Here is a 26,461-nt window from a genome sequence, read left to right on the forward strand (position 1 = left end):
ATTTATTTATTTTGAGATGGAGTCTCACTCTGTCCCCAGGCTGGAGTGCAATGGCGTGATCTCGACTCACTGCAGGCTCCGCCTCCCGGGTTCACGCCATTCTCCTGCCTCAGCCTCCCAAGTAGCTGGGACTACAGGCACCCGCCACCGCGCCTGGCTAATTTTTTGCATTTTTAGTAGAGACAGGGTTTCACCATGTTAGCCAGGATGGTCTCGATCTCCTGACCTTGTGATCCACCTGCCTCGGCCTCCCCAAGTACTGGGATTACAGGCATGAGCCACCGCGCCCGGCCCCTCCCCTTTATTTTTCCCCACAATTCTGCATTCAGCTCAGCTCTGTCTTCTGTCTTTTTTTTTTTTTTTTTTTTTTTTTTTTGAGATGGAGTCTTGCTCTGTCACCCAGGCTGGAGTGCAGCGGCACAATCTTGGCTCACTGCAACCTCCACCTCCTGGGTTCCAGTGATTCTCCTGCCTCAACCTCCTGATTAGCTGGGATTACAACTGTGTGCCACCATGCTCGGCTAATTTTTGTATTTTTAGTAGAGACAGGGTTTCACCATGTTGGCCAAGTTGGTCTCGAACACCTGACCTCAAGTGATCCACCCGCCTCAGCCTGCCAAAGTGCTAGGATTACAGGCATGGGCCACCGCACCCGGCCAGGTCTGTCATCTTAGCTCACAGGTTGTACAGGTCTCCTGCTTTCTGCCTCTGGAAGTTTCGGAAACAAGTACTCAGACATTTTCCCTTTGAAAATTTCCCTGCAGACTTCAGACCAGGGTTCAAGTCTCCAAGGTCAGTGTCCCTGAGCCATAGCTCCAACTCCCTATGCCAGATTCTCCAGGAATAGGGTTGTGAGATAAGATAGGACACCGTTGGCCAGGAGTGGTGGCTCATGCCTGTAATCCCAGCTCTTTGGGAGGCCAAGGTGGGAGGATCACTTGGGGCAAGGAGTTTGAGACCAGCCTGGGCAAGAAAGTGAGACTCCGTCTCTACAAAGAAATAAAAATTAGGCCAGGTGCGGTGGCTCACGCCTGTAATCCCAGCACTTTGGGAGGTCGAGGTGGGCGGATCACCTGAGGTCAGGAGTTTGAGACCAGCCTGGCCAGATGGCGGGCGCCTGTAATCCCAGCTACTCGGGAGGCTGAGGCAGGCAGAATTGCTTGAACCCTGGAGGCAGAGGTTGTAGTGAGCCAAGATTGCGCCATTGCACTCTAGCCTGGGTGACAAAGCTAGACTCTGTCTCAAAAAAAAAAAAGAACACCCAGTTAAAACTTAATTTCAGATAAACAGTGAATAATTTTTTTTTTTTTTTTTTTTTTTTTTGAGCAGAATCTCACTCTGTCACGTAGGCTGGATGGAGTACAGTGGCACGGTCTTGGCTCACTGCAACCTCCGCCTCCCAGGTTCAAGCAATTCTCATGCCTCAGCCTCCCGAGTAGCTGGGATTACAGGCATGCACCTGTACCACCAGTGCAGTGGTGATCATAGCTCACTGTAGCCTCCACCTCCTGGGTGCAAGCAGTCCTCCCACCTCAACGTTCCAGGTAGCTAGGACCACCTCACCTGGCTAATTTTTTGTAGTTTTAGTAGAGATGGGGTTTCACCGTGATGGCCGGGCTTGATGTTGAACTCCTGACCTGTGCCCGGCTGTGAATACTTTTTTAGTATAAGAATAACCGCTGGGCGTGGTGACTCACACCTGTAATCCCAACACTTTGGGAGTTTGAGGCGGGTGGATCACTTGAGGTCAAGAGTTCGAGACCAGCCTGGCCAACATGGTGAAACACCATCTCTACTAAAAGTACAAAAAGTGGTGGTGGGCACCTGTAATCCAAGCTACTTGGGAGGCTGGAGCAGGATAATTGCTTGAACCCAGGAGACGGAGGTTGCAGTGAGCCGAGATCCCACCACTGCACTCCAGCCTCGGTGACAAGAGCGAAACTCCGTCTCAAGAAAACAGCTGGGTGCGGTGGCTCATGCCTGTAATCTCAGCACTTTGGGTGGCCGAGGCGGGTGGATCATGAGATCAGGAGTTCAAGACCAGCCTGGCCAACATGGTGAAATCCCGTCTCTACTAAAAATAAAAAAATTTCCCGGATATGGTGGCGGGCACCTCTAATCTCAGCTACTTGGGAGGCTGAGGATGGAGAATTGCTTGAACCTGGGAGGTGGAGGTTGCAGTGAGCCGAGATCGTGCCACTGCACTCCAGCCTGGGTGACAGAGCAGGACTCCATCTCAGCAAAAAATAAAATAAAATAAAGAAAGAAGAATGACCATGCACTATTTGAGACATACCTATACTAAAAATATTCAAATTTAGGCCGGTTATGGTGGCGCATGCCTGTAATCTCAGCACTTTGGGAGGCCAAGGCAGGAGGATCACTTGAGCCCAGGAGTTCAAGACCAGCCTGGGCAACATAGCAAGACCCCATCTCTAAAAAAAATAGTTAATAAGTAAATAAAATATTCACATTTAACTGGGTGTCTTGGGTCGTTTTGCTAAATCTGGCAGCCTGTCTAGGAAGCCCTCTGGCTTGTTTGCTGTGGCCCACAGCCCTCAATGGCTCAGCTTTGTGTCCCTGTGGAAGGCCCCAGACCCCCATTCCCCCAGTTCCCATCCTTAACAGGGTAGGAGCAGGTGGACGGCTGTGTGTCCAGCACAAGGTGTTTCCATAGAACCAGCCAAGGCCCATCTTGCCATCTTATTTTTTATTTTTATTTTTTTTGAGACAGTCAGGCTGGAGTGCAGTGGTGCAATCCTGGCTCACTGCAACCTCTGCCTCCTGGGTTGAAGCGCTTCTCCTGCCTCAGTCTCCCGAGTAGCTGCGATTACAGGCACCTGCCACAATGCCTGGCTAATTTATATATATATATTTTAATAGAGATGGGGTTTTGCCGTGTCAGCCAGGCTGGTCTTGAACTCGTGACCTCAAGTGATCTGCCTGCCTTGGCCTCCCAAAGTGCTGGGATTACAGGCATGAGCCACTGCGCCAGGCCCAGGGGCCCATCTTAACACTGCTCTGTGCATGAGGCTCGTGCTGAGCAGGGGCAGTGGGAGCCTTAGAGGCTCCCACTTGGTCCACACCCTCCTCTGTTCTGAACTTCCCTATCAGAACAGGGAAGCTGGGAAGCTCAATCTAATGTGGCAAGTTGCTGAACTGGCTCGGGTCTCAGTTTCCCTATTAGGTTGTTATGAGGGTTGGGGATTTGCTTCTGCTGTAAAGTGTACCCAGGATGGTGCCATTATCTGGGAGTTGATAGATTCAAGGCTGGCAGCTCCACATACCCAAGCTTGGAGGTGGCAGGGAGCCAGACGTCGAAGACAGATAGAGGTTCCTTGAGTGCAGAGACAGGAAGGGCTTTCCAAAAACAGAAAATAAATAGCCCGGGCAGAGCCTGGGAGGCAGAGCTGTGCAGGGCACCCGGATGGAGGGCATGAGCAGAGAGATGGGAGGCTGGCCCCAAGGGAAAAAACTGGAGGCCATGGGAGCGGTGTGGTCCAGGGTGGCCTGAGTCCCTGGTGGAGAGGTCACAGGCTGCCCATTCCAGGGGCAACCTGGGCTCCTTGCAGCTGGAGGTTCGGCTGCGGGACGAGACGGTGCTGCCCTCCAGCTACTACCAGCCACTGGTGCACCTGCTGTGCCACGAGGTCAAGCTGGGCATGCAGGTGAGGGGGCCTGGGCAGGGTGGGAGGGTCCAGTGGCAGTAGGCCTGTGCGCCTGTCCTTCTAAACCCATTCTGCAGAGCAGAAACCTGAGGTCTGGGGATGTGAGGAGCTGGCCAGTGTCCAGGGCCCCGTCCCCAGCCACCCCTTGGGAAAATGTCCTCTCTCCCTGGGATGCCCTGAGGTCCTCAGAGGGAAACGTTCGGGATCCCCCGTGCCTCTCCCTGCAGGGCCCAGGGCAGCTGATCCCACTCATCGAGGAGACAAGCAGCACCGAGTGTCGCCAGGACGTGGCCACGAACCTGCTCAAGCTCTTCCTGGGGCAGGGGCTGGCCAAGGACTTCCTGGACCTGCTCTTCCAGCTGGAGCTGAGTCGCACCAGTGAGGCCTGGGAAGGAGCTGGGCCCAGAACACTGGGAGGTGTTTGGGGGTGGGTGGGCTCCTCCTGTGGGAGGCAGATGGGGTCAGACAGGAGGGAGGCAAGGAACAGAGCCAAGGGCAGAGGTGGGACAGTGGGCTGGGAGGTGGTGAGGAGGCCCTTTATTGAGGGGCCAGCTTAGATCCCCCAGCCCCAAGGTCCTCTGTCCTCCCCCTCCCCCAAAAGCTTTGTCCCAGCCCCCTACCCACTGGGACCTCTGTTTGTAGGTGAGACCAACACCCTGTTCCGGAGCAACTCTCTGGCCTCAAAGTCCATGGAGTCTTTTCTGAAGGTGAGGTTGCCTGCTATATTGTCCTCATCTTGCAAATGACAACACTGAGCTTCAGAGGGAGTGACAGAGGGGGCTGGGACTTCGACTCCAGTGTTCTATTTCCATATTCAGAGCCCTTTAAGGTTAAGAACGTGGGCTGGGCATAGTGGCTCATGCCTGTAATTCCAGCACTTTGGGAGGCTGAGGCGGGCGGATCACTTAAGGTCAGGAGTTCGAGACCAGCCTGGCCAACATGGCGAAACCCCATCTCTACTAAAAATACAAAAATTAGCCTGGCATGGTGGTGGGCACCTGTAATCCCAGCTACTGGGGAGGCTGAGGCAGGAGACTCACTTGAACCAGGAGCCAGAGGTTGTAGTGAGCTCACGCCACTGCACTCTAGCCTGGGCCCCGTGCTAGACTCCGTGCCCCGCACCCCCCCCAAAAAGAATGTGTGTGTGATTAAAATTTAAGTTAGAGACAGTCTCACTATGTTGCCCAGGCTGGCCCCAAACTCCTGGCCTCAAGTGATCCTCCTGCCTTGGCCTCCCAAAGTGCTAGGATTACAAGGGCTAAGAATTCTAGTCATTCATTCACTCACTCATTCATTCATTCATGAATAAACAGTTTGCCCTGCATGTGTACCTGGCCCCCTCCTGGGCGGATACGGCAGGCAAACGGTGCAAGGGCGGCTGCCGGGAGAAGGTGGGCAGCTGGAGTGGGACTGGGGGAGACAGGATCAGTGTGACCTGCGGTGGTCCCCAGGTGGCCGGGATGCAGTACCTGCACGGCGTCCTGGTCCCCATCATCAACAAGGTGTTTGAGGAGAAGTACGTGGAGCTGGACCCCAGCAAAGTGGAAGTTAAGGATGTAGGGTGAGGCCAGGGGTAACTCCGGGGGGGTGCGGGGCGCAGCGGCAGCGGGTTGGGATCAGGCCCTGTCAGCATGTGTGTTTGTGCTTCTGCCCACCCGTGTATTGTCCCCTGTGTCCGTGTCCTGGCTGCTGTGAGAGCCACTGTTCCTGTCGTGGCCCTGGCGCTGACCGCGACCTCCTCTGCCAGCCCGCCCCTTTCCACGCAGGTGCTCCGGGCTGCACCGCCCGCAGACCGAGGCCGAGGTGCTGGAGCAGAGCGCGCAGACGCTGCGCGCCCACCTGGGGGCCCTGCTGAGCGCGCTCAGCCGCTCGGTTCGCGCGTGCCCCGCCGTGGTGCGCGCCACCTTCCGCCAGCTCTTCCGGCGCGTGCGCGAGCGCTTCCCCGGCGCCCAGCACGAGGTGCGCCCTCCACCCGCTGGGCTAGGCTGGGCCGGGTTGGACTGGGCTGGGGCGAGGGGCGAAGAGCGGTGGGGAACCAGGGAGCGCTGGGGAGGACCAGGGAGGCTGTGTCCCGGCGAGGGTCAGGGACGGAGCCTAAGGGGAGGGGGCTGCCAGGAGCCCTGGTCTGGGGGACTCCAGCCCGCGTTCTTCCGCACCCCTCCAGAATGTACCGTTCATCGCCGTCACCAGCTTCCTGTGCCTGCGCTTCTTCTCTCCCGCCATCATGTCGCCCAAGCTCTTCCACCTGCGGGAGCGCCACGCGGACGCCCGCACCAGCCGCACCCCGCTCCTGTTGGCCAAGGTGCGGGCCTTGCGGCCACGGGCGGGATGCACAGCTGGGTGTCCTACCGGGGCCCTGGCCTGGACTGCAGAGTGTTCCCTACCGGCTCCGGCGAGGCCACTGGCACGCCCACGTAGGCACTGCACTTCACAGTTTGCAAAGCGTTCCTGTGGCCACCTTGTCCAAGCTCCATCTCATGGATAAGGGAACAGGCCTGCGAGGGGTCGGGGGTTGCCAAGGCCGCCCATCCTGTCGGTGGTGAATCGCGGGACCTTCCAACCCGGGTCTGCTTACTCTCAGGCTGCACCTATGTGCCCGGCACCGGGGTGGGGTATCCAGTGCAGCAGCGTCAGCTAAACCTACAGAGGAAGGCCCAAGTGGTCTCAGTTATCACAAGGCATCAAACTTCATGATCCTCTCCTCCCTGATCCCTAGTGGGGCTGGAGGGGGCCCGTGGGCATGGCCTCTGTCGCCTCTGCCTCCAACGCTACAGCTGAGTAGCAAAGACTTGGGGAGGGGGGGTGGGAGGGGGTGCAGTGGCTAGGCCCCTAACCTAGCAGAACCTGGTCCTTCCTGCTGTCACCTCCAGGCAGTCCAGAACGTGGGCAACATGGACACGCCGGCTTCCAGGGCCAAGGAGGCTTGGATGGAGCCGCTGCAGCCCACCGTGCGCCAGGGCGTGGCGCAGCTGAAGGACTTCATCACCAAGCTCGTGGACATCGAGGAGAAGGACGGTGAGCGCCGCCCTGCACAGACCCGCCCACAGCCTACTGCTGACGTTTGCTCCGCCCTTGAGCCCCACGGCCCCACCCACCGCTGTTTGTTCCTCTCGTGGCCCCACCCACCGCCTGCTGTTGACATTTGCCAGGCCCCCAGGCCATAGACCCACGCACCACTGTTTGTGCTTCCTGTGACCCTGCCCGCTGCCTGCTGTTGACGTTTGCCCCACCCCTAGACCCATGGCCTCACCCCCCATCATCTGTGCCTGTTGACATTTGCTCCATCCTTGAGCTCCATAGCCCCGCCGCCACCTGCTACTGACGCGTGTCCCGCCTCCAAGCCCATGGCCCTGCCTTCCTCAGTCCACCTGTCACCCCGCTCACCACCAGCTGTTGATGTTTGCTCCGCCCTTGAGCCCCATGACTACGTCCACTGCCTGCTGTTCAGATTTGCTCAGCCCTTGAGCCCCACGGCCCCGCCCACTGCTCCGCCCCCCCCCCCCGTCCCGCCCTCATTCACTGGGCTCTCTCTTCCCCTCCCTCCCTGGCCTGGCAGAGCTGGACCTGCAGCGGACGCTGAGTTTGCAGGCGGCACCTGTGAAGGAGGGGCCACTCTTCATCCACAGGACCAAGGGCAAGGGCCCCCTCATGTCCTCCTCCTTCAAGAAGCTCTACTTCTCCCTCACTACCGAGGCCCTCAGCTTCGCGAAGACGCCCAGCTCCAAGGTGGGTAAGGAGGGAGGCCGGCAAGTGGGGCACCTTAGAGGCACCTGTCCCCTTCCTTGGAGCCCACTTGGGGTACCCCCGGGGTCAGAGATGAAAGCCAGGTGTGTGGCATCTGTACTGCTTGTCAGAACAGAGGACTAATGAGATTCAACTTAGTGTTTTTAAAAAGATCTCTCTGGCCTCTCTGTTGAGAACAGTTCATAGGAGAACTCTGGTCAAAACAGGGGTCCTGGTTATAAGGCAGCACTCCAGGCAAAACAAGCCAGAGGTATGGATGAGAGAGGCAGCTGCAGATAGAAGTGGTCACATGCAGGATGTATTTTGAAAGTAGACCTGGCCAGGTGTGGTGGCTCAGGCCTGTAATCTGAGCACTTTGGGAGGCCAAGGCAGGAGGATCACTTGAGCCCAGGAGATCAAGGCTAGCCTGGGAAACATAGCAAGACCCTGTCTCTAAAAAAATAAAAAATTAGCTGGGTTTGGTAGTGCATGCCTGTAGTCCCAGGGACTTGGGAGGCTGAGGTGAGAGAATCGCTTTAGCCTGGGAAGTCACAGCTGCAGTGAGCTGTGATCACGCCACTGCACTCCGGCCTGGGCAACAGAGCAAGACCCTGTCTAGGAAAAAAAAAAAAGAAAGTAGACCCAAAAGATTTGCAGATGCTTTGCATGCAGTGTGTAAGAGAAAGAGAGGAGTCAAGGATGACTCCAGGATTTTTGTTACGTGAACTTTAAGAATGGAGTTGTTATTTATTGAGTTGGCAAAGACTGTGGGAGAAACCAGTTTGGTGGGAGAGTGCGAAATTGGGAATTTGGTCTTGCACGTGTTAGGTTTATTTTTTTCTTTAAAAACAATTTTTAATGTTTTAAAAATAAATAGACATATTGGGTCTCACTAAGTTGCCCAGGCTGGTCTCAAACTCCTGGGCTCAAGCGATCCTCCCGTCTTGACCTCCCAAAGTGTTGGGATTATAGGCATGACCCACTGCACCTGGCTTTGCACATGTTAAGTTTGAGGTGTTAGTTAGATATCCAAATGGAAACATCAAGTAGGCAGTTGCATATGTTGGTTTTGCATTTAGGGATGAGATTGAGATGAAGATAAAAATGCTGGAGTCAGTCAGGCATGTTGGCTCACGCCTGTAATCCCAACACTTTGGGAGGCCAAGGTGGGTGGATCACCTGAGGTCGGGAGTTTGAGCCCAGCCTGGCCAACATGGCGAAATCCTGTCTCTACTAAAAATACAAAAAATTAGCCAGGTGTGGTGGTGGGCGCATGTAATCCCAGGTACTCAGGAGGCTGAGGCAGGAGAATCACTTGAACCTGGGAGGTAGAGGTTGCAGTGAGCCGAGATTACACCACTGCACTCCAGCCTGGGTGACAGAGTGAGACTGTCTCAAAAAAAAAAAAAAAAAAAAAAAAAAAAGCTGGAGTCTTCAATGTGGAAACAGAATTTGGACTTAAGAAACGGGATGAGATACCTGGGAAGGCGTTGTATAGTTTGTCTCCAACTGGAGAGGGTGAGTTCTTTGAGAGGAGAGGCTGAGTTTTATTTTGTGTTTTTGCGTTTCTTTTTCTTTTCTTTTCTTGTCTTTTTTTTTTTTTTTAGACAGAGTCTCTGTTGCCCAGGTTGGGGTGCAGTTGTGCCGTCTCAGCTCACTGCAACTTCTGCCTCCTCAGTTCAAGCAATTCTCCGGCCTCAGCCCCTGAGTAGCTGGGGATTATAGGCACCCACCACTACACCTGGCTAATTTTTTTGTATTTTTAGTAGAGATGGGGTTTCATCATGTTGGTCAGGCTGGTCTCAAACTCCTGACCCCAGGTGATCTGCCCACCTTGGCCTCCCAAAGTGCTGGGATTACAGGCATGAGCCACAGTGCCCAGCCTATTTTGTGTGTTTCTGATACCCCTAGCACACTCACACATAGGTAGGTGCTCAATGAGTGCTTATTACACTGAGCAGGGACTTTGTGATGCAAATGACTGTATCCCCAATACCTAGCACAGAGTGGTACCCAGCAAATATTTGACAAATAAATGTGTATTTGAATAAAGTGGAAAAATGTTAACTGCCATGGGAAATGTCGGAGACGGGTATTCCAGATCATGATTTCTCTCAAGAGCATTCACCCGGTCACCATCACAGGATTTATTCCGCCTGCTCTATATTACTTTTTTTTTTTTTTTTTTTTGAGACAGAATCTCGCTCTGTCGCCCAGGCTGGAGTGCAGTGGTGCAATCTTGGCTCACTGCAGCCTTGACTTCTCATGCTCAGGCAATTCTCCTACCTCAGTCTCCCAAGTGGCTGGGACTACAGGCGCATGCCACCACACTTGGCTGATTGTTTGCATTTTTTGTAGAGAGGGGGTTTCGCCATGTTGCTGAGGCTGGTCTTGAAATCCTGGCCCCAGGTGATCTGCCCGCCTCAGCCTCCCAAAGTGCTGGAATTACAGGCATGAGCCACTGCCCCTCACCTGTCTATAATATTTTCTATTTCTTTATTGATGTTCTGCATTTGTTGAGACATTGTTCTCCTTGTATCCTTTAACTCTTTATTCATCGTTTCTTATAGCTTTTTGAGCAGATTTCAGACAGCTGATTTAAAGTCTTTGTCTAGTACTTTCAATGTCTGTGCTTCCTTAAAGACAATTTGTTTCTTTTGTGAATGGGCTGTACTCTCTTAATGTCACTGCATGGTTTGTAATTTTTTTTTGAAAATTGGAGTCAGGCACAGTGACTCACACCTCTAATCCCTTTTCCCCAAAAAAAGAAAAAGTAAAATTAAAAAGAAAAAAAGAGTCCAGGCGTGGTGCCTCACGCCTGTAATCCCAGCACTTTTGGGAGGCCGAGGTGGGCAGATTGCCTGAGGTCAGAAGTTCAAGACCAGTCTGGCCCAGATGGTGAAATCCCATCTCTACTAAAAATCCAAAAACAGTCAGACATGGTAGCATGCGCCTATAATCCCAGCTACTCAGGAGGTTGAGGCAGGGGAATTGCTTGAACCAGGGAGGTGGAGGTTGCAGTGAGCCGAGATCGCACCACTGCCCTCCAGTCTGGATGACAGAGCGAAGACTCCGTCTCAAAAAAGGAAATCAGACATTTTGAGTATTATAATGGGGTAACTGGAAATTATTTTATCCTCCCCACCACCCCTGGGTTTGCTTTTGCTGTGGGCTGTAGCTGTTTGTTCAGTGACTTTCTAAACATTTTTGCAAAGTGTGTCTTCTTTTACATGTGCGGTCTCTGAAAGTCTCTCTGCCGTTAGCTTGTGTTCAACTAGTGTTTTAACAGAGATTTCCTTGAATGCCAGAAGCCAAAGGTAAAAAAAAAAAAAAAAGAAAAACCCAGCTCTTTCCGTCTTTGTGGATTGCCACTGTGCTGGGGCACTGGAGCAGTCCTTCAGGGCTTAGCCAGTCTGTGTACAACTTTTTATTTATTTTTTTGAGATGGAGTCTTGCCCTGTCACCTAGGCTGAAGTACAATGGCACGATCTTGGCTCACTGCAGCCTCTGCCTCCCAGGTTCAAGTGATTCTCTACCTCAGCATCCTGAGTAGCAGGGATTACAGGCTTGTGCCACCACGCCTGGCTAATTTTCCACCACACCCGGCTTACTTTTGTATTTTTTAGTAGAGACGGGGTTTCACTATGTTGGCCAGGCTGGTCTCAAACTCCTGGCCTCAAGTGATCTACCCGCCTCAGCCTCCCAAAGTGCTGGGATTACAGGCGTGAGTCACCGCACCCGGCCCAGTCTGTGTACAGCTTTGCCCTAGGCTTTACTCCCTGCCTGCAGGGAGGATGGAGAGGAGCCACAGATGAAAGCTCAGCATCCTTTCTCAGGTCTATTCTGAGAATGTGCTCTGCACTCAGCATGTGCATGGCTACTGAAATTCCATAGTACACATGGGCAGGTCCGAATTTCAGTACCCAAATTTCCCATAGAAACTCTCCACAGCTTCTTCTGCCATGCTGTCAGCACACCTATAGTTTGCCTCAACTGTAATCTTTTGCCTAGGCATCAGCAGGGTATGCATTTGATTTACAGTGTTTTCAAGGAATACCCTCTGTGTAGCCACTTTTCTGCCCTGTGTGAGTTGTGGGTTAGGTGAAACAAAGGCAGCTGCCCTGTATCAGTTCTTTTGGCAGCCCTCAGGCAGCTGAGAACAGGAAAACACAATGCTTTGAGAATAAGGTCTGCTCTGCTGCCTTCAATACCAGAAACCACGCTGAGAATGTGGGCTGCCATCTTCAAGGTTCCCACTGAACCATGGAAGGTTGTGGGGCAAGGGCAAGTAAAATAACCCAGTTTTCCTACCATTTTGAAGTTGCTTTTTTCTTGATTCAGTGTTCATTTGGAGTATTAGTCAGTTTTCACACTGCTGGAAAGAACTGCCTGAGCCTGGGTAATTTATAAAGAAAGGAGGTTTAATTGACTCACAGTTCCACTTGGCTGGGGAGGCCTCAGGAGACTTACAATCATGGTGGAAAGCTAACAAGAAGCAAGTACCCTCTTCACTGGCTGGCAGGAGAGAGGGGAGAGTGCAGGGGAAACTGCCACTTAAAAACCATCAGATCTCGTGAGAACTCCCTCACTATCACGAGAACAGCATAGGGCGAACCGCGCCCGTGATCCAGTCACCTTCCACCAGGTCCCTCCTTGACCCCTGGGGATTACAATTCAGGATGAGATGTGCTTGGGGACAAAGAGCCACATCAGATGATCTGGTTATTGTAAACCTTTGATTATTTTTCTACAGTTCTCATGAAGTTGATTCAGACAGTTTTGCTTGGTTTATCAATGTTTCTGTGGGGGGATGGGGACTTGGAGATACCTACTCTGCCATTTTTGCTGATACCAGTCAACATGTTATATTTTCACTTTTACATAATTCAATATGTTTTCCAGTTTCCCTTGCGACTCACTCTTTGACCCATGAATTATTTAGAAGTGTATTTAATTTCCATGTGTTTAGAGATTTTCTGGTTTCTTTTTAAAATTGATTTAGTTTAATTATTTTACAGTCACAGAACGTATTTTGTATGATTTCAGTTATTTTACATTTCTTAAGATTTGTTTTGGCCGGGCATGGTGGCTCACACCTGTAATCCCATCACTTTGGGAGGCCGAGGCAGGTAGATCACCTGAGGTCAGGAGTTTGAGACCAGCCTGACCAACATGGCAAAACCCCGTCTGAAAAACGGGGTTAGCCAGGTGTGGTGGTGCATGCCTGTAATCCCAGCTACTCAGAAGCTGAGGCAGGAAAATTGCTTGAACCCAGGAGGCGGAGGTTGCAGTAAGCCGATTGCACCTCTGCACTCCAGCCTGGGCGACAGAAAGAGACTCCATCTCAGAAAAACATTTGTTTTATGACCCAGGTTCTGGTAAATCTTGCTGAATCTTCCATGGGCAAAGAATGTGTACCCTGCTGTTGGTGTGTGAAGTCTCCTGTAAATGTCAGTTAGGTTCCATTGGTCAATGATGGTGTTCAGTTATTGTATTGTTTGCTGATTTTCTTTGCTGTTTTTTTCCTGTGAATGGTCTAAGCTTCCTATTTCCTGTTTCTTTGTATATTTTGTGGTTTTTTGTTGAGAACGTTGCATTTTAAGTGTTACAATGTAATGACCCTCAAAATGTGATTCTCTCAGTCACCTGGGATTGCTGGGTTTTGCTTGTTGAGGTCTGAAGCTCCCCTTTTGTTACTTTTCCAAACTATTTTTGCAAAGTGTTTCTTCCTTGTGCTTGTGTGGTCACTGAAATTTGTTTCATTATCTCTGCAGTCAGCCAGCCACCTAACATGGATTTCCTTAAATAGGTGGCTTTAAATGGGGTGGGGTAGAGGAGGATTTTGTCTCTTTAATAAAATCTTCTGAAGGATGTCCCTGGGGAAGCCACTGTTGCTGAGAGGGCCAAATAAACCAAGGCAAGCATCCGGGCTGGTCCTCAGAGACCCATTGGACCCACCAAGGTGCAGAACCCACGGTTTTGGAGGACAGAGTTCCGCTGCTCGCCCTGGCATCAGCCAGCTGCTTCGGGAACTCAGGCTCAGGAATGGGGGAGTGTTGGCTGGTTGGCACATGCCACTCACTCGTGAAGATCAGCAGCCTCTCTCTTCATTGTTTACGTATGTCTCTGGTTGTTAGGAGTTCCTGGTCATGTTTCAGAATTCCAAAAGAGCTGATTCCAATCACTCTTTCTAGCTCAGTGGTTGCTTCAGTGAAGGGACTGATCTCTACACTACAGCTTCCTACTCTGCCATCTTATGTGACTATTGATATTTATTTATTTATTGAGACAGCATCTTACTCTGTTGGCTGGAGTGCAGTGGTGCAGTCACGGCCCACTGCAGCCTTGACCTCCTGGGCTTGAGTGTTTCTCTCACCTCAGCCTCCCGAGTAGCTGGGACTATAGGTATGTGCCACCATGCCTGGCTAATCTTTTTTTTTCTTATTCTTTTTGTAGAGATGGGGTCTCGCTATCATGCCCAGGCTGGTCTCAAACTCCTGAGCTCAAGTGATTCCCCCCGCCTCGGCCCCCTAACGTGCTGGGATTATAGGCATAAGCTACCACACTTGGCCATGAGTCATTTTTAAAAAAACAGATTCCAACAACCTTTTTGATTGCTGTGTTTAGAAGATTTATTTTTAATTTTGGACGGGTTTTTATTATCTATTTTCTACTTGTTCCCTCTGGGTTTTTTTATACCTGTTTCCCTTTTCTTGCCTTTTTATGGGGTACTTAGACATTTCTTAGTATGCCATTTAACTTCATATGCCGTGCTAAATCAATTCAGTATGCCATTTAGTATATATTTTTGTATAGGATTTTATAGGTGGCTGTAGAATTATATTATACATACTTATGATCATTGGCTAGTATCAACCTTTTACCAATTCAAGTGGAATGTAGAAACTCTACTGCTTTCTAGGCCCCTCTGCCCTTCTTTATGGTATTGTTGTCTTGAATATCACCTCTACATTCATTGAGAACCACTGAGATAATGTTATGGTTTTGCTTTCGCCCATCAAATATAATTTTTAAACTCGAGATTATATTCACCTAGATATTTACCCTCTTACTGCTTTTTTAAATTTCTCTTTTTTAATTTAATTTTTATACTTTTTCTTCTGAAAAAAAATCTCTCTGGATTTTTCTTCATTTTTTTTTTTTTTTTTTTTTTTTGAGACAGAGTCTCACTCCATCGCCCAGGCTGGAGTGCACTGGTGTGATCTCAGCTCACTGCAACCTCCACCTCCCTGGTTCAAGTGATTCTCCTGCCTCAGCCTCCCGAGTAGCTGGGATTGCAGGCATGCACCACCATGCCTGGCTAATTTTTATATTTTTAGTAGAGATGGGGTTTCACCATGTTGACCAGGCTGGTCTTGAGCTCCTGACCTCAAGTGATCCTCCTGCCTCAGCTTCCCAAAGTGCTGGGATTACAGGCATGAGCCACTGCGCCCGGCCTCTTCAGATGTTTTTTGGGCACTGCACTCTTTTTCCTCTCCTTCTGGGAATTCAGTGACATGAATGTTAGAGCTTTTGCTGTTGTCTCATTGTTCATTTTTTTTTCTATTTGTTTTCTCTCTGTTGGTCAAATGAGATTATTTCTACGTAATTTTTTTTCTTATGGCAAGATTGTCACGATACAGATTGAATCATTTCTGCTGCTCTATCATCAAGGTCACTAATTTTTTTCTCTGTTGTATCTCCATTCTGCTATTGAGTTCACCCATTGAGTTTTTTACTTAGTTATTGTAATTTCTAGTTCTAAAATTACAATGTAGTTCTTCCGTATATCTTCAATGAGACGTTATATTTTTCAGTGTGTTTCGAGAGTGTTCATAATTACTTCTTGGGCCATTTATAAGATAGCTCATCTAAAATCCCTATGCAATAATTCCAACATCTTTGTCATCTTAGTGTTAATTGTCTTTCCTCATTCAGATTTTTTCTGGTTTTTAGTATGAGGAGTAATTTTTCTGGGTTCGGATTTTTCTGGTTCTTAGTATGAGGAGTAAGTTTTAATTTTATCCTGGACACTTTGAGTGTTATGTTATGAGACTCTAGTTCCTGTTTAAATATTCTGTATTAGCAGGCAAACCTGTTTAGATTCAGGATGCACTTTCTGTGGCCAGCAGGGCTCTGGTTCTAAGATCAATTTAGTTTTCAAAGCTTTTGCAGAGCTCTTCTGGCCTCCCCCACCTTTGTGCAACCGAGAGGCCAATTTGTTTTTGTTTTTGTTGTTGTTTGGAGACAGGGTCTTGCTCTGTTTCCCTGGCTGGAGTGCAATGGCCCAGTCATAGCTCACTGCAGCTGTAACCTCCCAGACTCAATCACTCCTCCTCCTCAGCCTCTTGAATAGCTGGGACCAGAGGTACACACTACCACGCCCAGCTAATTTTTTATATTTAGTAGAGACAAGGTCTCACTCTGTTGCCCAGGCTGATCTTGAACTCCTGGGCTCAAGTGTTCCTCCCATCTCGGCCTCCCACAGTGTTGGGATTACAGGCATGAGCCACCGCACCCAGCCCTGGAGGCCAGTTTGAAACCTCAGAGTATTCCACATTGCCATTGAGCTCTCAGAGCTTTTGCTGTGTTGATCCTGGTTGTTTTCACACATGGGCACTTGGAGGGCATGGCCCAGGACTTCCTACACATATTTAACCCGTTTCCCATTTGGGAAAAAAAAAGTGCAGCTTGCTGCTAGTGCTCATTTAATTTTACATAATTTTACATAAACACACTTTTGAGGCTGAAGTAAATCTGACTGATTTTCAATGCGAAAATAAAATATGAAAACTGGGTTTGGCCTTCTTCCAAGTGTAATTTCCTTCCCTTCCTTCCTTTCTTTACTGCTTTAAAGCTTTTTAATAAACTTTCACTCCTGTTCTAAAAGAAAAAATATATATGAGCTCTTATTATTGCCTTGGGATGAAATGCAGCAATAGAAAATGTACCAAACTTTCTGCACTAACCCTCCTACTGTGCAGTATGAAGCTCAGAATAGAGGGAGTCCTAAGTGCCAGAACAAGAAATTGGTATTTTATTTCTGGATGAATAAAAAAAAACACCAGATGATAAGATAATCAGATGTGCAATTTGTATTGATAATCTTCACCCCCCAAAAAAGGTATTCCAAAACACACATACATGCACAACAAACCTAAGTACATGCACGACAAACATAAGTACATACACACACACAAAGTATGATGGAATGTCAGAGACTAAAATTTAATGAATCAATCTATAAGGTAACTTTTCCTGAATAATGGCAATAATCAAATTTTTTTCTATGTTAATTTCCCTGGAGTATAATAAAATTTACAAATTTTAGGGCTCCTGGCTAAAATAATATTATGAAAATAATGTTAACATATTTTGAATGCTTACTATAATCTAGACTCAATGCTAACACATTAATAACATTATCATTTGCAGTACTACAAACATTTCTGTGAGGTAAATACTATTTCTATTTTATGGAGAAGAGAACAAAGGCTTAGAGAAGTTAAGGTTTGTGCAAGATCAGTTAGGAAGAAGCAAAGTTACAGATTCAACTCAAGTTCTATTTAACTCTGAAATTCATGCTGCTAACAATGGTGCCATATTAGTCATCAATACTTTTCCCAAAAGAAGTGGTGAAAAAACACAGCACACTGATAATTTTACTCTAATTTTCTATGTTGTCTTTCGAAGTGACAAGACTCAGACTATGAGCACTGGTACTTTGATTTGAAAAGGGTCATAAACGGAAAGCCTTATTTCTGTTATCCTATCTACAGTGTTTCAGGTAATTGCCGATAATCCAAATAGAGGTTCTTGGCTGCTGCGGCTTATACTAATGATTAAATGAAGTATAATAAACACAAATTTAGTAGTCTATAGTGTTTGAGGGATAATGAAAGATATTATATTGCTTCTAAAGCAAAGGATCTACAATACAGTATTGCAAACCAAAATGTTAATTTATTTTTATGAAGAGGTTTAGGCTTAGAAGTAGGAAAATGTTTCAATGAACCATAGGAGAATTCATTTATAATAAGAGAACTGTCAAGTTTATAGTTAGGCTGCCTATATAATGTAAATCAAGAGTTGAGAAGTATTTTATTTTGAATTGCTTTTTAAGTCTGTTGAACTCCTGTTGGTTTATACACAAGATTTATGCCAACATGTTCTTTCCATCTCCATTTTCTGTGAAGTGAATATTAATCTTTGATTACCTCCATAATCGTGGGAGAAGGAATAGTTTTCTGGGGTGTGCAGCTAATCTTTGATTATTCATCCTACCAACAAACACATTTCTACATTTTAAAAGCCTTGAATTTACCTTATGTTAGAACTATGGAGAGCAGAGAGACATGGACTCTGCAGGATATTGGTAGTGCTCAACCATATTCAGACAAGCTGTCTTATCTTCTCTCTTCTCTGCTTCTCAAATCTAGGACCATCATATGCAATTCAGGTTGATCAAATTTCCATAAGATCTAGTTTTTCTCCTATTATCCCTCAAACAAAAGTCAATCATTGCCCAGTTTTCTTTATTTTGTAAAAACTTATTATATTATTGGCAACTATTTAAGTAAAAAAGCATAGAACAATAATACATTTGAATTTGATTGCAGTCTATTCTCTCCAAAACTGGTTGGTACTTCTAACCAAGAAGCATAGTTCATATACTCTTAACCATAGAGAAATTTTCTTCCTTAAAGCGTGATGGTGGCTTTACACAATAAATATTTGTTTTTCAATCATGTACATTCCAATTCTGGTTAGTGACTTTTCTAGGCTTTTGTGATCCAAATGCTACTCATGATTTTGATCCCAATAGCTTAGGGATCAGCTTAGGGATCAGAGTGCTCCCATTAATTAGAACAATACAAATAATGTGATATAGAGAAATCTTGGAGGGCATGTATTTTAGCTAGAAAGACCATTTTCAATAGGCAATATTTGAGCTTTAAGAAAGAAAGATCTATCCCCTGACTCCCTTCCCCAAAATGGAAGATACTTTCATTTTCATCTCTGATCTGTAAAGAGTGTGGAAGTTCTCACTCTTGTGCTTACAGCAACAACAACAAAAAGATGATCAAACTGAAAATCAACAACTTGTCTTGAACTCGTAGAAACTTGAGGTTGCAAAGCGCAAAATACCCTAAATCTGGAGACGTATGAATCCAGACAGTAAGAGCCAAGATTTGTCAACCTGAAGTGGAAGAAGTCTCTGGTGCCATAAATTGGTATAAACATTTATATGGCAATTTTGACAATTTGCTGGAGTCCGAGTGTGAACTAGCTTCAGAGTGAGAAACTATTGGAGGCCACAGTGTTGGCAGGGCACACTTTTGTAGATTTTACCACTGGAAAACCAGCCCCTTCTTCCTTAACCCCAGATTCTCACAGTGCAGATTCAAGAAAATACCCTTCTACCTGTAGCAGCAAAAGAAGACTACTCATCATTAAATATACCTAGAGATTTCTCCATAACAAAGGCCTGCTATCAAGCCGGGGGGGACAAAACTGGTAAATAATGATGTACTTGATTAGCCAATTTTATTCCTCCCATTTTATATTATACTAATCTTTTTTTAGATTCATAGGACCTTATATTTTATTATACCATATTCAAAAAGGAACTCATGAAACTTCTTCACCAAGCTATGAAATTTGATGTTCATAATAGAAGGACACTAGTAAACAAATGAAGAAACTATTTGGAAAACAACAACAGCAGTGCCATATAGGAACTTCAGTGTGATGGATATAACTAAAATTGGTGAATTTTTAAAAGTAATGGAAGAATTTATACAATAAATTTTGATAATTTTTTGGAAGAGAAAGGAATCTGTCTTCTGTGGAAAAAAAAAAAGCAAGCATTTACATAATTCCATTTCCAAAGCTCCTAATCTAATCATGAACTTCAGTAACATTTCTCATTTAGTAGTAGAGGGCACAATTAATCAATTAGTTGAATTTTTAAAAATGAAAGTACCAGATTGTTGAAATGTATTTTCAAATGTTTTTTCAAATGTAAGTGAAAGGAAAACTGTCTGAAAATGATTACATAACATTATATTTTTAAAGTGAAATATTAGAAAACATACTTATTGCCAAATGTTTGAAATGAGGACTGTCTTCTCAAATTAATTCTTAAAGTAGTAGGATATTAAAATTATGAGCTTTTTGGGAAAACTAGAAGGAAACGCTTCAAGGTCATTATATTCAATAAGTGAAATAGGATCTGAAAAGTGAAATCAGAAAACCTCATTGTCAATTAAATAATCGTAAAGCCCGAGGATCAACCTTAGTCCGGGAGTCAATTTCAGGCCAAAAATTATAGCAATTCAATCAAAGAAAATCTATAAAGTTTTCAGATTCTACAGGCAAGGAAGACAACATTTGTATCACAAATGCTGTCTAATGAGTCTTTACTAGGGATGTGTCAAGCCAGGTAAAAAAATCTTACTGGTCCGTATTAAATACACTCTCTAAATTACACACACATACACGTGCACGCACACAGTGAAGACAACATTCATTTACCAAAAATCTTTATGTTATGGGGTTTATGCCTGTGATTATCAAGCATTTTCTTAACAATTTTCTGAATTGGTGTAAATCAGAGGTCAGCATCCTTTTTCTGTAAAGCTTTGTGGACCATGTGCCTGTGATTTCTGTCAAAGAAGCCATCGACAATGCATGAACAAGAAAAGTGTGTCTGTAGCAATAAAGCTTTTATTTATAGACACTGAAATTTGAATTTTATGTAATTCTCATATTTTATAAAATATTTTTTTCTTTTGACTTTTTTCAACATTTAAAAAATATAAAAACCATTCTTAGTTTGATAGCCACACGAAAGCTGGAGTTGGACCAGATTTGACATACAGGGAAAGTTTGTAGACCACTACACTATACCATCTTTCTTATCAGAGCTGTGTGTGTGTGTGTGTGTATGTGTGTGTATGACCTCTGTAATGCACTATATTGCTATGGTTGCTATTGTCCCGTATTCACCTTCCATTGATTTTAGACTCTTTTATGTGGATGAGCAAGATTCAGTTATTTGGCATCAATAAGAAGAGAAATAGAAGGAGTTTACTGTATGAGCTCATGAATGGTTCATTCCTTGCTCCAATATTGTCTTTTCTCTCATACAAAAAACTCTTACCAAGAGAAACTCTTACTTGAGAAACAAATATATATTGCTAACCTGGAAGAGTTAGAAGGCAGTGTCTTTTAGCATTATTCTTCAGTGTTACAGTGGTCACAGAATATTTCACTTCTGTTTTTTTCTGATGTTGCCTCTGATGTGTGGCATAGAATGAGAGGTTTCTACATAAGACCCAGGAGACATATCAGGGACTTAGACCTAATTGAGTTGACTTAATCAAAGTGTCTGGTTATCCAGATTCACATAAATAGAAACTTTTTAAGTGCATAAAAGTAAGCCTCATTTGATACTTTAACCTAAAATGCCATTGTTAAATTGTGTGTTTTTTTATTAAGTAGCTTTACTAAAAATAAGGCTCAGAAATGCTCTTCACTTTCTGGAAACCATCACTGCCTTCTTCTGAATTGTGACAGTGGTCTCTCTAGGGATATGTGGTAAAATTATCAAGTTTTTACATAGATGAAAATTTGACCCATAAGGGGTACGCACATGCTTTGTGATGCATGGAAAATCTAGTGTTAATTAGAGCTCATTTTTCAACTCCTTCTAGGATTCCTAGATAGTAAAGTAACAATGATACAAATAACATCATTTAACATAAAAAATGTTTTATTTGGATTGTAGTTGGCAATAATATACCTTAAAAATAATAAAATGTTACATGTTTATGGGGGTGGGGGGAAATATGAGAAAGAAGGAGATTATAACTAGGAAAAGTAATTTTAAAATGTGCACTCCTGTGGGACAAAAGGTAATGAGATTTCCTGTGATAGATTGTATTATTGCTAACAAAATAAAGTTTGCTATCCCTCCCTGGGAATATTATACATTTCATTTCCATTTATGTCAGGCTAGGCCACAAAACTTACTTTGCCCAGTGAAAGGTTAGAACCTGAGAAGATGTAAGAACCAATGCATGGTTAACCAAAAATTTTTTCCTTTTCCTGTTAAGATGACAAGCAATAGTAGCCAGAATCCTGGAGTGAATAGACATGGAGAAGAGCTGCCTTTTCTTCTCAACTGACAAGTCATGTAGGTAAGAAATTAACCTACTTTTGTTGTAAGCCAATACAATTTTGGGATTGTTACTGCAGCCTAACCTACCCTTTACTTACTGATAGACTTTCTACAAGGTGCAACAGATTTCATCCCTGTTTTTTAAAGCAGTAACTAGATGACTCAATGTTCTAAATACTACATAAGGGGCTTTTTTGAAGGGCTCCCTTGGTTAAACAGTTAATAATATCCCCAGTCTACAAGAGTACAGTCAATAGTTTCTTCAGTCAGGGCTAGAAAATCTTGGCTACAATGAGTAAATAAGGTCTGTCCTGTCCATGTGACAATGTACAATTGTGACAGTAAAGAAAACAATACACACTAGAGAATGAAAAGTGCATACAGCTAAATGATCAAGGTATCTAAAACATAATCATATAAACTAGAATATGATGTAGCGAGGTTCAGATATTAATTTTTTATTTTCCTCACTCAACAGTTTTGATGTTTTTTGTTTGGTTAGCTTTTTGTTTGTTGCTACAGCTTGGGTCTCTTCCAGTCTTTCATTGTTCAGGTTCTATGGATATTCTTCATGATGATGTGTACTATTTTTTTGCATAAGTTTCTATTCCAATATATAACTTTTTTTCCTTTGCAGAAAATTCTGCATCTTTCCATTCAGAATTGCTCAAAGTGAACTTTAAATTTAATCATTATCATCTATATTGAAGGTAGTTTTCTTTTCAAATGGTCTTAAAATTACCAGATGCTAGTTCTTGTCACTAAGAAATAGCTTCTCTTGTCATGAAGTGAAGCTCTGCTTAATAATAAAAGTGATGATGATAACAATGATGATAATGACTGTCATTTATTTTGACCCACCAAGTCTCAGGAAGTAGAAAATATTTGGTATTTTATAAAAATTATCTCATTTAGGCCTCACAAAATCCATACAAAATAGTTGCTATTTTCACTTTAAATTTAAGTAAGCTGACAAGAAAATTTGCTTGCCTAGTGTCCCAAAACAAGTTTCAAAGTCCCTTGTTCTTCTGCTAAGCTACATTATCTTCTCACACTATTCTGTGCATCTGTCAGTCATCTGTCTCTCTATTGCATCCTGTGCTCTAGATGGGAAATCTCTAATGAGAATGCTTCTTTAAAGCAAAATGTAATTATTATTTGGCATCTGAGTGGAAAAAGATTACTTCTATTGGGTAGTAATATGCTCATCATGGCATTTCTTAGATAAGACCGTTAAACACCTTCCTGATTATATCAACCTTAATTTTATTATACCATGCCCAGTATAATACAAGAGGAACTAATACTCATCAGCAGGCTTACAGAAATGATGAAGCAGCGGGAATAAAGCCAGCCAGTGTTAAGGTCTGGCCTCCAGGGAGAGGTAGCAACTCAGCTCTATTTTAATCAGCTGTTTTTAATAGGATTATTTCTGAGGAGTTGGGTAGAAGATCTCTAAGCAAAGTGAGATGAGTAATAGAACAATGCTTCTAACACCATTAAACTGGGTTGAAGGAAATCCCAAGCTATTGGGTAGTGTTATGCAGATCAGGGTCTAATTTGTTGAGAAAGGGGGAAAAATATATGCCAGAATAGGTGAGGCTCCAACCAAAAGAATAGAGCAGAGCCTCAAGGGCAGCAGCATAAATCAATCATCACTTAGTAAACTAAACATAGGGTTATTGGTGACAAAGCTCAATAGACACATGAAAGCCACATGACCCACACTCTGTGCATCCACTAGGATTAGAACTATTAGACTAACTTCAGGTCATGAATGACTCCTGAAATCATTGGTTGGCAGAGATTCAAGGTTTATGGTGAGATGCAACTGTAGGATAAAGATTTTGATTAGAAAGCCCAGATCTGCCTTTCACACACTGTGATCATGGGCCAGTTACTTAATTACTCTAGGCCTCAATTTCCTCAATTGCAAAATGGTGATAATAGTAGCACACACCTCAAGAATTTCTTCTTTTTATTATTGTATAATAAACTGTTTGCTATTGAGTAAAGAAAAAAATACTAATGGATGAGCAATTGGTTCAAATTACTTGTACTAACCCTTTAAACATTAAGAAGCTCTGTAGAAGTTAAATTACTAGAGGGCATTTCCTGGAAATACAGTGAGCTCAGAGGAATTAGAATTCTTTTTCTAATCCTCTATTCCCACCATCACCACTACAGTTAAGTCCAATATTACCATCTGTCAATTGGATATATTTACATTCATAGTGTGCCTTGAATAACCTTACTCTCATACTTGCATCTCCTTTCACTGGTCTAATATAGTTCACAGGAACACATGCTCATATGCATCGAAGTTCAGAACCACTATTTCTTCCACTTCTATGTCTAATTTATTTCCAAGTCTTACTCATTCTACCTCTATAATATTTCTCCTATCTTTCTTTTGTTCATTTAACCATTGGACCCCCTAATTACCATTTAGGTAGTGTGTTATAACATGTGATTTGTTTGACTTCTTTTTCTCTAAATTACTTCCCTATGATCCAACCTGTGTGCCATCTTTATCTTATGAAAGCACATATAATCAAGCATTTCCCTTACCTAAACATTATCAATGGTTCTTCATTTCCTGTTGAACAAAGTATGTATGCTACCCTGGCATTCATGGTCTTTCTTAAATTGGCCTCAATACACGGTTCATTGTAATCTTATTCTTATTACTCTCTTTCTTGCATTTTATTTCTGGGCTAACTATTCTATGTATTTTGAACACAGTTTCTCGTGCTTTTCTACCTTTGACTTTATTCATGCTGTTTTTTTCTGTCACCCAATGTGAAATATGCATAAAATCATATTCATTCTTTAAAATTCAATTGAAATACTTTTATTACTGTATTTCTTAATGGCCCTCATTGCTTTTACTTTGAATTACAGCTGAGTATGTTGTATAGATTGAATTGTGTCCCGATCTATTTCCCCAATTCATATGTTGAAGCCCTAGCCCCCAGTGTGACTGTATCTGGAGATAGGGTCTTTAGGAGATAATTTAGATTAAATGAGAAATGAGATTATCTGGTAGGACTGTGGCCTTATAAGACGGGAAAGATCTCTCTCTCTCTCTCTCTCTCTCTGCTATATGAGAACATGGTAAGAAGGCAGCTGTCTGCTAGCCAAGGAGAGAGCCCTCACCAGAAACTGAAACCTACCAGAATCATTAACTTGGATTTTCCAGCCTCCACACTGTGAGAAAATGAATTTTGTTGTTTAAACCACCCAGCATATGGTATTTTGTTATGGCAGCCCAAGCAGACTCATACACATGTCCATGGCCTATTAACTTAAACTGTAAGCTCCTTAATGAGAATTCTTGCACGTTAATAACCTTTGTGTTTTTCAATTTGTGTATCATAATTTATTGTACAAAATTAGTGTTTGATAAATGTTAAATTAATAAAAAATGAATAAAGAAATACATAAATCCAGGACATGGAAAGTGAAATGCCTTCTGAAAGAAATGGGTAATTACGGGAAGAAATGTTTCAAGGATGATTTTTTTAGGCCACAGCTGCATATTGTTTTATTTACTGGCCTGAGTATTTATCACATAAACTATTCTCCACATTTAGGAATAGTTTTAAATAATTATGTAAAAGCACACATTATTTTGTTTTTTATCAGATAGAAATCCTTTCCTTTTCAGACACCCACACACTGAGGATGAAAACTCTTATAAAACTGAAGATCAAAACTTCAACAATTTCAGAGGAAATTGAAAACTTTTCAGAGAAAAAAGTGCAGTTTCTTGAACTTTCAGAAAAGTGCAGATCTTGAACATTCAGAATCCCTAGACAGTAAAATCCTTAACACAGAGAGTGTGCAGGGGACATAGCTACCTATAATTCAGCAGTGCTGACAAACTGAATGACACTGGATAAATCATTTAATTTTGATGTCCCTTAGTTACCTTGCCTTGAAATGGGAATGCTAAAAGTTTCACTACTTCCTTTGCAAGGTTACTGTGAATGTAAAATAGAATAACTAGAAAGCTAAAATATATATGTAATTTATGTATCTGTAAGTAATGTGTGGAACTTTTAAGCCTTGTATGGGAATAAAACAAATATACACTGTACTATTCTATGAACAAATCTGTTGGCCAACATTCTGATATTGAATATTTATACACGATATAATGTCTCCATTTATTTTCTGGACAGAATATATGAGATTTCTCAACAGAGGATTTCCCGTTCTCTTATTTAAGTATTCTCCTCAGTGTTTGGGAGCCTGTATATTAAACTAGAGAAAAGGTATTTGTTTGTAGTCAAACATAAGCTTTTATAACTACTCTGCCCTTTTACTAGATCTGGGTCTCTGGGAAGTTAGTAGGTCCTTTATGAATGACAGTGTTCTTGTGTTTTGGCAATACCAACTATAGGTTTTCCTAACATCAGTTTTGTGCTTTGTCAAGTCTCTTGTTTGCTTGGTTTAAATCCCACTTCCAACTTCTTAAAGTCTAATTATAGAATTGTCTTGAGTTTATTGATGTTTAACTTCTAGGGCGGTCTGTGAATGTCATCGAAATGTCGATAACTTATTCTTCTAGAAGAAAGAAATCCTCTAGGATATGCTGAACCTTCTGAAAATGATTTTCTTACCTCTATTTACAAGTATCTCAATTTTAAAATCACACTTCTCAAAGTAAAGCAAAAATAGCCAATGAAGAATATTTCTAAAACTCAAGTGAGTAAAAGCTGCTTTATTACAATTTTACTCTATTCACGTTTTGGCATGCACTTTCTCTTTTTATTTAGCTAATAATTACTCTTTGGGAAAAATGCATCATTTAAACATTTATAAAATTTAATTTTAAGACTTTTGATTTATGATAGTTTCTTAAGTGATTATGAAATGA

General features: G+C 43.9%; 1 protein-coding gene across 50 annotated transcripts in view; it reads left to right on the forward strand.

The window, feature by feature from the left end:
* Positions 1–26,461, forward strand: part of LOC104004648 (ras GTPase-activating protein 4) — a 144,711-nt gene that overhangs the window by 7,310 nt on the left and 110,940 nt on the right. For 31 of the 50 annotated variants that reach the window (XM_063814621.1, XM_063814622.1, XM_063814624.1 and 28 more), the window contains exons 3-12: positions 3,551–3,668; positions 3,896–4,046; positions 4,311–4,375; positions 5,120–5,229; positions 5,435–5,627; positions 5,833–5,970; positions 6,539–6,683; positions 7,225–7,394; positions 21,512–21,595; positions 24,688–26,289. In XM_063814621.1, the coding sequence (XP_063670691.1) occupies positions 3,551–3,668; positions 3,896–4,046; positions 4,311–4,375; positions 5,120–5,229; positions 5,435–5,627; positions 5,833–5,970; positions 6,539–6,683; positions 7,225–7,394; positions 21,512–21,583 (1,162 nt within the window). In that variant the 3' untranslated portion in view covers positions 21,584–21,595; positions 24,688–26,289. Of the gene's footprint in view, positions 1–3,550; positions 3,669–3,895; positions 4,047–4,310; positions 4,376–5,119; positions 5,230–5,415; positions 5,628–5,832; positions 5,971–6,538; positions 6,684–7,224; positions 7,395–21,511; positions 21,596–24,687; positions 26,290–26,461 lie in introns of all 50 variants that reach the window. The other 19 variants (XM_054655887.2, XM_063814626.1, XM_054655886.2 and 16 more) reach the window with 9 other exon arrangements.

This window comes from Pan troglodytes, chromosome 6 (genome assembly GCF_028858775.2).
Source record: "Pan troglodytes isolate AG18354 chromosome 6, NHGRI_mPanTro3-v2.0_pri, whole genome shotgun sequence".
Taxonomy (NCBI): domain Eukaryota; kingdom Metazoa; phylum Chordata; class Mammalia; order Primates; family Hominidae; genus Pan; species Pan troglodytes.